This window comes from Neofelis nebulosa, chromosome 1 (genome assembly GCF_028018385.1).
Source record: "Neofelis nebulosa isolate mNeoNeb1 chromosome 1, mNeoNeb1.pri, whole genome shotgun sequence".
NCBI lineage: Eukaryota > Metazoa > Chordata > Mammalia > Carnivora > Felidae > Neofelis > Neofelis nebulosa.
In genome coordinates this window covers 28,800,694-28,812,779 of record NC_080782.1, presented here as the reverse complement: position 1 = coordinate 28,812,779, position 12,086 = coordinate 28,800,694, and the positions used below count along the sequence as shown (strand labels likewise).

General features: G+C 40.2%; 1 protein-coding gene across 1 annotated transcript in view; it reads right to left on the bottom strand.

Moving 5' to 3' along the window:
* The window catches only part of SPEF2 (sperm flagellar 2), a 185,664-nt gene that overhangs the window by 15,821 nt on the left and 157,757 nt on the right, over window positions 1–12,086 (bottom strand). Inside the window, exon 33 of the mRNA XM_058717266.1 lies at window positions 3,069–3,161. Coding sequence (XP_058573249.1) covers window positions 3,069–3,161 — 93 coding nt within the window. The remainder of the gene's footprint in view (window positions 1–3,068; window positions 3,162–12,086) is intronic.

The following is a 12,086-nucleotide window of genomic DNA, read 5'->3' as shown; positions in this document are numbered from 1 at the left end:
CAAGTGGAGATATCAAATGGGCAATTGCATGTAGAAGGTCTGCGAGAGAGGTCTGAGGTAGGAATAGGCATTCGGGATTCGTTAATAATCAGGTAGTATTTCAATCCTGGCCTCAACAAATATGACCAGCCCAAAGTAATAGAAGGATTTCACATGAACAGAAGCTGTGGAGAAATTAAAACAATAGCTGTGAATTTGAATATGGAAAAATTGTCTTTTCTCAGGAAATCTCTAAGGATTTTAAAATCCTGGAATAGTTGCTCTTGGTGTTGAGTGTGTGGGAAGTTGGGAAGCCAGGACATGGCCTGTGGAACCCTGTCAGTCATAATGAAGTGTGCTGTCACTGTCACAGGACAACAATGTGATTGCAACACAGATGTGTCTCAGAGTTCCTTTCTTGGATGCAGTGTGGCATTTCATCCAGTGCCTAGGACTCTGGGGTCATCCAAGGCCACAGACAGTGTGATGGCCTATCTGCAGGAGCCCTGCCAGTGTGGCTCAGAGGCAAACCCTGGGTCACCGAGAGCATAAGTAACAAATCAGAAGAGCTGGGTGGGACCCAAGACTAGTCCAATCCCTCTTCTTAAGAAGGTACAGAGGCCCTCGGTGTGAAGGGACCTGCTCAACATCCTCCAGTGAGTCATGGCAGAATTGGGGACAAAGCCCAGGGCTCCTGACTCTCAGAATTCCTTCTTCACAGAGCATTTTCCCTTCACTGATTTGGTCTTTCCTATTCTAATTACAGCCAAGGACGTAAACTTGTTCTGTTGTTTTATCTTTTTTCTTTGCACACCTTTCCTCAGGATGTTAACCATTAGCTGTTCTTCTTCAACCAAACAGAGTCAGCAAGGCTAGCTTCTGTGTAGCTAACACTTACATAGGGCTACTCTGTGCCAATCACTCACTCTGCACAACAACCCTGCCAGGGAGGGATTGAAAGAAACCAAGGTGCAGAGAGGTTAGGTAATGTCATCAAGACCTTGAAGCTTGCGAGCATTGGAATCTGTGCTTTTAATCCCAGTTTAAGAGCACTGAGACTTATGTAATACTGAGCATTCAGTCTCTGACACACTGAGGGGCAGAAAACACCACACCTTTCTGTCCTCTGGACATCACTTTCACATGCACACACTCACACACGCATGTCAGTTATCTTCTGCCCCACTTCTTTCTCAGGCTTCATGGTCCTGTCTCTGCTGCCGACTTTGTTTCTTTCCTCCATGTCACTTCCCAGCAGTCTGGATACCGATATGTGGGAGCCATGCCCTCCCTAGGGACCCACAGGGCCTTCCCTGCTTCACCGCCTCACAGTCTTAGGGCACAGTCTACCTTCTGGCATTAGCTTCTGGGTGAGCAACTGAAGGGCTCTGCCCTCAGTTGACATTTCTAAAAATTTCTGGTTGGAAAGGAAAGCGCTTTCACGTGACATCATATTCAGATGGCCAGGTTCGTTGCAGAAGAACCTGCTTATGTTGCCCACAGACTTGTTCACAAAGTCATAGAGAGATGGCCTTCCAAAGGCTTTACAGGGTTGGTCTCCATCCTCCAGTTTCACACTGAAAACCCCCACCACGACCAAGACAAAAAACTGTCCCCACCCTTGCCAGTCTCAGGTCTTGGCCTTTGGTAACTCCTTGACCCCTTTTTCTTATCTGTTCTCCTGCTAGCATCTGGGAGAGGTGCTTGAACACTGTGCATCCAATTGAAGGGAACTTTTCACTTGAAGTTTGTAATTAGAGTCATGTTCAGTTTCAACTGCAGTTATGAGCAAATGGCTGGCTGGAAATTGGACAATCAATACACCTACTTTGCAGAGATGTCTAAATCCACAGCTCAACTTTTCTCATAGTCTATTGAATTTGGTTGTATTAGGTATATTTTCATATTTTAAACATTTACACTCAAACCAGAGTACTTTACATATATTAAGGTCCTGTTTTCTATTGTGGCCTCAGGGATAGAGGCTAATAATATTATTGATAATAATAATGTTGATAATAATGTTATTGATAATAATCTAATGGGTCATGGGAAATACTTATGCAACCCTTGGTATGTTGTACAAGTTAATCAAAATCAAAGAGAAATGAACAAAACATATACAGTAGTCCCCGTTATCTGTGGTTTTGCTTTCTGTGGTTTCAGTCACCCACGGTCCACTGTGGTCCACCTCAGTCCGGAAGCAGATGATCTTCCTTCTGACAAATCATCAGAGGGTCTCTAGTAGCCTAACACTACTTCACAATGCCTACATCATTCACCGTACTTCATCTCATCATGTAGGCATTTTATCATCTCACATCATGACAAGTGAGTACAGTCCAATAGGAAATTTTGAGAGAGAGAGAGAGACCATAGTCACATAACTTTCCTTACAGCATATTGTTAGAATTTTTATTTTATTATTAGCTATTACTGTTAGTCTCTTGCTGTGCCTAATTTATAAGTTAAACTTTATCATATGTATGTATAGAAAAAAACAGTGTAAGGGATGCCTGGGTAGCTCAGTCAGTTAAATGTCCAGCTCTTGATTTCAGCTCAGGTCATGATCTTACAGTCATGAGATTGAGCCCTACATTGGGCTCTGTGCTGGGCATGGGGCACGCATTAGATTCTCTTTCCTCTCTCCCTCTGCCCTTCCCCTGCTTGTGCTATACTATCCTCAATTTCAGGCACACACTTGTGGTCTTGGGATGTATCCCAAGGTGGAGTGGTTACTGTGTTGGTAAAATGATTGCTCTTATCCTAAGCTTTTAGAATTGGAAGGACACTTAGAGACAGATGTGTCGAGTAACGGCTTACCTGGCAGATGAGAAAAGTGAGACCCGAAGGATTACGAAAATTGCTCAAGATCACACAGAGAGTTAACAGCGGGCCTCTGTCTTAAGGCTTTGGTCCCTGCCTCCTCCCCCAGAACTTTTCTGTGCTGCTACCTTATGAACATTAAAGTCTACAACTGGGGATCGGGTGGGGGTTGGAATATGAAACAAATTACCAAGTGGAAGAAAAGATTAAGAAATTATCAGTGTTATAGTAGTGAGGTTTTTTTTAAGGATCTCAGCAATTACCTCTATAAGATGCTCCTTTCTATTGAATGGCAGGGGTTCAAGGGGATTTTCTGGAATTTTTAGATCTTCATCTCTCGTAAACCACAGACCAGCCTATACAAAAAATAAAAATGAAAATTATTAAAGGATTGTTCCTCTCAGAGCCATAGGGATTGAACTCATCTTGTTCAACTGTCTAGAGCACTGGTCTCCGAAATAGGGGGCAAAAACCAAGGGGATGCAGGAGAAAATACCAGAACTTCCACTTACACATATTTTGATAACATTGTTATGTAATTTTTATTTAAAAAAATTTGATAATGTAAATAATGTATTAGTTCAGTAGTACACATGTATAATTTATAAATGAAAATCCACATCTTGGGGGTCCTAGCTCTATTTTAGCCATCAGAACATGTGATGAAGTTTGGAGGTCACTGCCCTAGATCTTGCCTGCATGGTGATATTCTGGAGGGGTCTGCACTCATAACCCTCGCTCACATTCTTCATGTTCTGTTCATGTTGCTCTCTATTCCCAGAGTCTAGTGTGATGCTGCCAGTGCACAGTGTTGGAAAAACTTTTGCTGAGTGACTGACTGACTCAAGAGCTCAATGGCCTACTCTTTAATGACATCCCTCTTTCTCAGCCCATTATGTGATACTAATCACAGAATCCTCTGATTCCCATTTGGCAATGCCTCTCTCTTCCTTCCTTCCATCCCTACTCCTGACACCTTGGTGCAGAGCCTCTTTACTTCTGTCACAGGCCACCCCAGTCAGCTCCAAGTTGTTTTGGTTTCTAGTCTCCCTTTTACTTGTTTCAGCTTGTAGTGTGCAACCATATCACTTTCCTCGAAACTTTAACCTTGTCTTATCATTCTCTGCTCAGAAACATTTCCTACTCTTGCTGTGTTGTTCACATCATCCCTCCTACCTGATGTGACTTCTTTCCCACCCATGTAAACCTGCACATCTCTGCATTCTCTGTTCCAATCACACTTCCCTAGAGACACCTTCCTTGATCTTGCCTCTGAACTCCAATTTGATTTGTTTATACCACACACTGGATATTTGGTCCATTCCTTTAGGTGTTGCCGTTCATGCCTGCTGTTGAACATGTCTTAGGTTTAAAGGATATGTCGTGTCAAGCTTAATTTTTGTACATGGTAAGCACTTCATATTCATATGAATTTTGTTCCTAGGTCTAGCTTTCTTACCATCTTCCAGAGTGACAACCCACTCTCAGCACTATTTCCAAGAGGTATTGGCTTACTTAATCTGACTCTGGCCTATGCTCTTCCAAGGATCACCTGTGCTTTGAGAAAAGGCTGGAATGGCATTGGGTAACTTGTCAGCAGATACAGATCCCAAAGGTGAGACCTGGGGTTTCTTTTAATTTGGAACAAAGGAGATGCTGGTCATGTGGAACCCTGTGAGGGAGAAGACCCAGAAGAAGCTTAAATTTCAGCATGAGCTCAAGCTTTGAATGTGTTTTTGTATTGACCAAGAGGAGACCCTTGCCCAGTAGCTAATCTGTGGAGGGTAAGTACCACTCAATGGGAGAATAGAGGTAAAGAACATAGGTAAGAGACATGATGGGGCACCAAAGTTCAGAATTACCCTCCTGTCTTAAACAACAAGAAAAATAAACAACATAAATGAAAGATGATTTTCCAGACATCAGACAACAGGCAATACAGCACATTAATTCCTGAACTAAGGAAAGCTGCCAAAGAGTCCTATTAGTGTTCCAGCCTGGATGGAGTTTCTAGGCTTCAGTGCCAGGAGAGGCATCCAAATAGAGCCTGGTGACCTTCCTGATTTGAGAAGGCAGACTCTATTATTGAGGCAGGCTGAGATGGCTAGAATTTTCAGGGTGGACTACTAAAGATGCACTGAGGACAAGCCATAGAGATCCAAAGAGGGATCTCTGCAAGTCTTGAGTGATAGCCAATCTGTGGATGTGTGTTTGTGGAAGATACCAGAAGCTGGAGAAAGAACCAGAGGAAAGGAGTAAGCTGAACAATTCCTGAGACACACATAGGGCTGGGAAGAGTACATGTTACCACCAGGCAGAGTGGAAGGATCTCCTCAAACACAGGCATTGAAGAGAGCCCCCAGGAGATAACTGCCTTAACAGTGGGGCCAGATTGGCCACTCTGGACCCATTCTTACAAATCTTATTGTAACCTTGAGAGGATAGAAGTGATTCCAAGTAACACTGATGCAGGCCCAATAATATTTAAACGTATATAAAGTTGGGCATCCAACAAAATAAGATTCACAACATCTGGCATCCAATATAAAGTTACTAGGTATTCAGAAAAGCCATAACATATGATCCATAGTCAGAAGAAACATCAATCAAAGAAAACAAACACAAAAATGACACAGATGATAGAATGAACAGAGAAAGATGTTCATTTGTCTATTCTAAATACATCTCATTTGTTCAAGGAGATAGAGAAACACATGCATATATTGAAGAGAGAAATGGAAGATACAACTAAGAACCAACTTGAATTATTAGAGACAAAAAATTTAATAACTGAAATGAAAAATACACCACATGGTATTAATAATAACAGATTCAGTTCTGCAGAGGAAATCATCAGTAAACTTGAAGACATAAGAATAGAAATGAATACAAAGTAAAGCATAGAGAAAAAAAATGGGAAAAAAATGAACCAAGCCTCAGTGACCTCTGGGACAGTACATACGTGATTAGATTTTGAGAAGGGGTGGGGGTGCAGAAAAAAAAATTTAGAAAAAAATCCTCAAAAGTTTCCAATCTGACAAAAATTACAAAACCCACAGATTTTCAAGAGCTCCATGAACCCCAGGCAGAAAGAACATGAAGAAAACCACACCAAACAACACAGTAATCATTGCTGAAAACTGGGGATGAAGAGGAAATATTAAATGAAGCTAGAGGGGAAAAAAGGAAACAGAGGATCTCAAACCCTCCTACCATTGCTCAACCAACACTCTATTCCATGTTTAATTGTTTCAATGCACAGGAATTTCCCCTGATTCTTAAAATCAAGGAATCATTCATACTAGTTTTCTAATAATATATGAAATTGCATAAATTAAGAAAAAATCGTGTATTATGCACACAAGAGGGCCACTTTAGAAAGGAAAAAAAACTAACCTGACTGGAAAACAACTTATAATTACTAAAAAGTCATCCGTGGGTAGATCCAACACGGCAGAGAAGTAGGAGAACCTGAAATTCCCTTGTCCCTTAAACACAGCAGTGTTGAGGCCAAAGGACTTTGAATTCGAAGAGTCCAGGCTGCTGAGTGAAAGAGATGTCTTTGCGGACCCACGGGGACAACGTGGTGGGCCATAGGTGCGTGATTGTGAACTGGGAGAGATGAAACGGGCAGCATAGGCATGGAAGGGAGGGATCCCCTTCTGCGGAGAGACAAAGGGAAGAGAAAAAGAAGCTGGGAAAGTGTAGGACTGTATCTGGACGAGAGAAAGACCATGGATGGGGATGGAGAAAGATCCAATCTCTAACTGCGGGGCTTTCTCCGAACTGGGGCGGGCTGCCCAGTTAGCGCACCTGGGAAGGAAGGGAGCCAGCCCTGGGCTCCGTAACCAGCTCAGAGGCACAGTCCGCAGTGGGAGAAAGCAACCCCTTCCCTGGATGGCTGTGGGAAGAAGGTATATAGCTGTTCAAAGGACAAAAACTGCCTGCGCCAACCAGCCACAGGCCATATACATAGGCGGCGCGGAGCAGCACTTCCCTGGAACCAGAGTGCAGGGAGAGGGACCCTTTAAGACATTGGGGTTTAAATCCCAGCTTAGTGCCAGGGAGGTGTGGGAGTCATTGGAGCAGGACAAACTGCCTCACTGGCGCCAGCGGGGCACTGCAAGGATGGCCTGAACAGAGTGGTTTGGGCCACCAGGTCTGGGGAGGTGAGACTGTGGTGTCACCATTTTTCTCCCTGTCACTGACAAGGTGGGGCTTCAGGGAAGGACAGCAGGCCCACAGTGGAGGTGGTACCCGCCTACACCAAACCACGCCCCTCCGTGCCTGGTAACTGTAGCGGGATTGAGGCTGAGTCACCACACAGTCCCTCCTCCAGACCAGCGCTGCCATTGGTTCCAAGGCATCCAGCAGTTTTGCATTTCCTGATTTAATTCTTGGACAATTCTTATTATATATATATAATTTTATATATTTAAATATATTTATATTTAATACAGATTATATTATGTATAATATATTATATTATACTATATTATATATTATATATATTGTATATATTATAATATATTATACATAATATAATAATATACATAGATACATATATGTATAATATACATAATATAATCTGTATTAAATATAAATTATATATAAATAAATACATATTAAATATATAATATATAAAAATTGTATATAATATATATTTTATATACATATAAAATATATATAATTTTTTTCTTCCTTTTCTCTTTTTTATTTCTTCCCTCCTCTAATCTGGTTATTCTGGTTGTTGGTTTGTTTAAGCAGACATATTTAATCTATTCTCTTTATACCTGTTCTACCTCTCCTTCTTTAGTTTCCTCTCTCTCTCTCTCTGGATTAAGCCATACAGTTTCTCTGGTCAATTTTCTTTTCTTTTCTCTTTTCCCGCCCCTGTCATATCTCTCTTTGTATGAGATAAGGCCTCTTCCATCAACACCACTCCGCTCCCACCGTGGTTTAGTTGTAGAGGGTGTTTCTGGTTTTTTGTTTTTGTTTGTGTTTTGTTTCATTTGTTTTTGTTTTTTGTTTGTTTTCCTTTCCAGGGCTACTTCAATGAACAAATTAAAGCACACCTGGTGGAGGGTCCAAAACATCACTATGAGTACAGAGATAAAGCAACCAAAGTCATAACAACAGAGAGCAAATAACACACGCCTGAAGGGCCAGGCCCTGGACGGTGTATGACCCTTCTTTAAGAAAGTAGTGCTGGGGCACCTGGGTGGCTCAGTTGGTTAAGCGACCGACTTCGGCTCAGGTCACGATCACATGGTTCGTGAGTTCGAGCCCTGCATTGGGCTCTGTGCTGACAGCTCAGAGCCTGGAACCTGCTTTGGATTCTGTGTCTCCCTCTCTCTCTGCCCCTCCCCCACTCACACTCTGTTTCTCTCTCTCTCTCTCTCAAAAATAAATAAACATTAAAAAAAAAAGTAGTGTAGGGGCGCCTGGGTGGCTCAGTCGGTTGAGCATCCGACTTCAGCTCAGGTCACGATCTCACGGTCTGTGAGTTCGAGCCCCACGTCAGGCTCTGGGCTGATGGCTCAGAGCCTGGAGCCTGCTTCCAATTCTGTGTCTCCCTCTCTCTCTGCCCCTCACCCGTTCATGCTCTGTCTCTCTCTGTCTCAAAAATAAATAAATGTTAAAAAAAAAAAATTAAAAAAAAAAAGTAGTGTTCACTGGTGCAGGGCAAATAGCAAGATTTAAAACACATAAGGGACAGAAAACTAGTCAAAATGATGAAACAGAAGAATTCTCCTCAAAAGAAATTCCAGGAAGAAATGACAGCTAAGTAATTGCTCAAAACAGATATAAACAATATAACTGAAAAAGAATTTAGAATAATAGTCATAAAATTAATATCTGGGCTTGGAAAAAAGCATAGAAGACAGCAGAGAATCTATTGCTGCAGAGATCAGGAACTAAAAAATAGTCATGTTGAATTAAATAATGTTGTAAATGAGGTGCAAAATAAACTAGAGGTGGTCACCACGAGGATTGAAGAGTCAGAGGGGAGAATAAGTGAAACAGAAGATAAAATTATGGAAAAAGATGAAGCTGAAAAAAGGTAGATAAAAAAATTCTAGACCACGAGGGGAGAATTAGAGAACTAAGTGATTCAATGAAATGTAATAATATCTATATCATAGGAGTTCCAGAAGAAGAGGAAGAGAGAGAGAAAGGGACAGAAAGTGTACTTGAACAAATCATAGCTGAGAACTTCCCCAATCTGGGGAAGGAAACAGACACTGAAATCCGGAAGGCACAGAGAACATCCTTCAGACATAACAGGAATCGATCTTCTGCACGACAAACCATAGTGAAACTGGCAAAATACAAAGATAAAGAGGGAATTCTGAAAGCAGCTAGGGATAAACGAGCCCTAACCTACAAGGGTAGACACATAAGGGTAGTAGCAGACCTATCTACTGAAACTTGGCAGGCCAGAAGGGAGTGGCAGGAAATATTCAATATGCTGAATAGGAAAATATACTGCCAAGGATTCTTTATCCAGCAAAGCTGTCATTCAGAATAGGAGAGATAAATGTTTTCCCAGACAAACAAAAACTAAAGGAGTTCATCACCAACGAGACCAGCCCTACAAGATATCCAAAGGAGGACTCTGTGAATGGAATGTTGCAAAGACCACAAAGACCAGAGACATCACTACAAGCATGAAGCCTACAGATAACACAATGACTCTAAATCCATATCTTTAAAATAATAACATTCAATGTAAATGGACTAAATGCTCCAATCAAAAGACATAAGGTATCAGAATGGATAAAAAAAAAAAAAACAAGACCCATCTATTTTCTGTCTACAAAAGACTCATTTTAGACCTGAGGGCACCTTCAGATTGAAAGTGAGGGGATGGATAACCATCTATCATGATACTGGAAGTCAAAAGGAAGCCAGAGTAGCCATACTTATAACAGACAAATTAGATTCTAAACTAAAGGCTGTAACAAGAGATGAAGAAGAGCATATATCATAATTATGGGGTCTATCCATCAAGAAGAGCTAACCATTATAAATGTTTATGCATCCAATTCAGAGACACCCAAATATATAAAACAATTAGTCACAAACATAAGCAACCTTATTGATAAGAATGTGGTAATTATAGGGGACTTTAATACTTCACTTACAACAATGGACAGATCATCTAGGCAGAAAATCAAGAAATAAACAATGGCCCTGAATGATACACTGGACCAGATGGACTTGACAGATATATTCAGAGCTTTTCATCCTAAAGAAGCAGAATACACATTCTTCTCAAGTGCACATGGAACATTCTCCAAGATAGATCACATACTGGGTCACAAAAGAATTGAGATCATATTGTGCATATTTTCAGATCACAATGCTATGAAACTTGAAATCAACCACAGGAAAAAGTTTGGAAAACCTCAAAATGCACAGAGGTTAAAGAACATCCTACTAAAGAATGAATGGGTCAACCAGGCAATTAAAGAAGAAATTTAAAAATGTATAGAAACAAACGAAAATGAAAACATGACAGTCCAAACCCTCTGGGATGCAGCAAAGGCAGTTCTAAGAGGAAAATTCATTGCAATCCAGGCCTATATCAACAAACAAGAAAAATCTGAAATACAAAATCTAACGACACACCTGAAAGAACTAGAAGCAGAAACTCAAGGCCAGCAGAAGAATAGAAATAATAAAGATCAGAGCAGAAAGAAACAACATATAATCCAAACAAAACAAAACAAAACAAAACAGGAGAACAGATTAATGAAAATAAGAGCTTGTTTTTTGAGAAAATAAACACAGTTGATAAACACCTAACCAGACTTCTCAAAAAGAAGAAAGAAGACCCAAATAGATAAAATTACGAATGAAAAAGGACTTATCACAACTAATCCCTCAGAAATACAAACAATTATCAGAGAATACTATGAAAAATTAGATGCTAACAAACTGGACAACCTGGAGGAAATGGACAAATTCCTAGACACTCACACACTACCAGAACTCAAATGGAAGAAATAGAAAATTTGAACAGACCCATAACTAGTGAAGAAATTGAATCAGTTATCAAAAATCTCCTAACAAATAAGAGTCCTGGACCAGATGTCTTCCCAGGGGAATTGTGCCAAACATTTAAAGCAGAGTTAATACCTATCCTTCTCAAGCTGTTCCAAAAAATTGAAATGGATGGAAAACTTCCAGACTCATTGTATGAATCCAGCATTATTTTGATTCCCAAACCAGACAGAGACCCCGCAAAAAAAAGAGAACTACAGGCAAATATCCCTGATGAATATAGATGAAAAAATTCTCAATAAGATACTAGCACATCGAATTCAACAGCATATAAAAAGAATTATTCACCATGATCAAGTGGGATTCATTCCTAGGCTACAGGGCTGGTTCAATATTTGCAAATCAATCAATATGATACATCACATTAATAAAAGAATGGATAAGAACCATATGATCCTGTCAATAGATGCAGAAAAAGCATTTGACAAAATATAGCATCCTTTCACAATAAAAACCCTCAAGAAAGTCGGGGTAGAAGGAACATAACATAAACATCTTAAAAGCCATATATGAAAAGCCCACAGCTAATATCATCCTCAATGGGGAAAAAATGAGAGCTTTCGCCCTGAGATCAGGAACACGACAGGGATGTCCACTCTCACCACTGTTGTTTAACATAGTGTTGGAAGTCCTAGCATCAGCAGACAACGAAATGAAGTAAAATGCATCAAAATTGGCAAAGAAGTCAAACTTTCACTTTTCTCAGATGGCATGATACTCTAAATGGAAAACCCAAAGACTCCATCAAAAGGCTGTTAGAACTGATACATGAATTCAATAAAGTCTCAGGGTACAAAATCATTGTACAGAAATCAGTTGCATTTCTATACACCAATAATGAAGCAATAGAAAGAGAAATCAAGAAACTGATCTCATTTACAATTTCACCAAGAACCAAAAAATACCTAGGAATAAACCTAACCAAAGATATAAAAGATCTATATGTTTAAAACTATAGAAAACTTATGACAGAAATTGAAGAAGACACAAAGAAATAGAAAAGCATTCTATGCTCATGGAGTGGAAGAGCAAATATTGTTAAAATGTCAATATTACCCAAAGCAATCTACAGATTCAATGCAATCCAATAAAAATCGCACCAGCGTTCTTCTCAAAGCTAGAGCAAATAATCCTAAAATTTGTATGGAACCACAAAAAAACCTGAATAGCCAAAGTAATATTGAAGAAGAAAACCAAAGTGGGAGGCATGA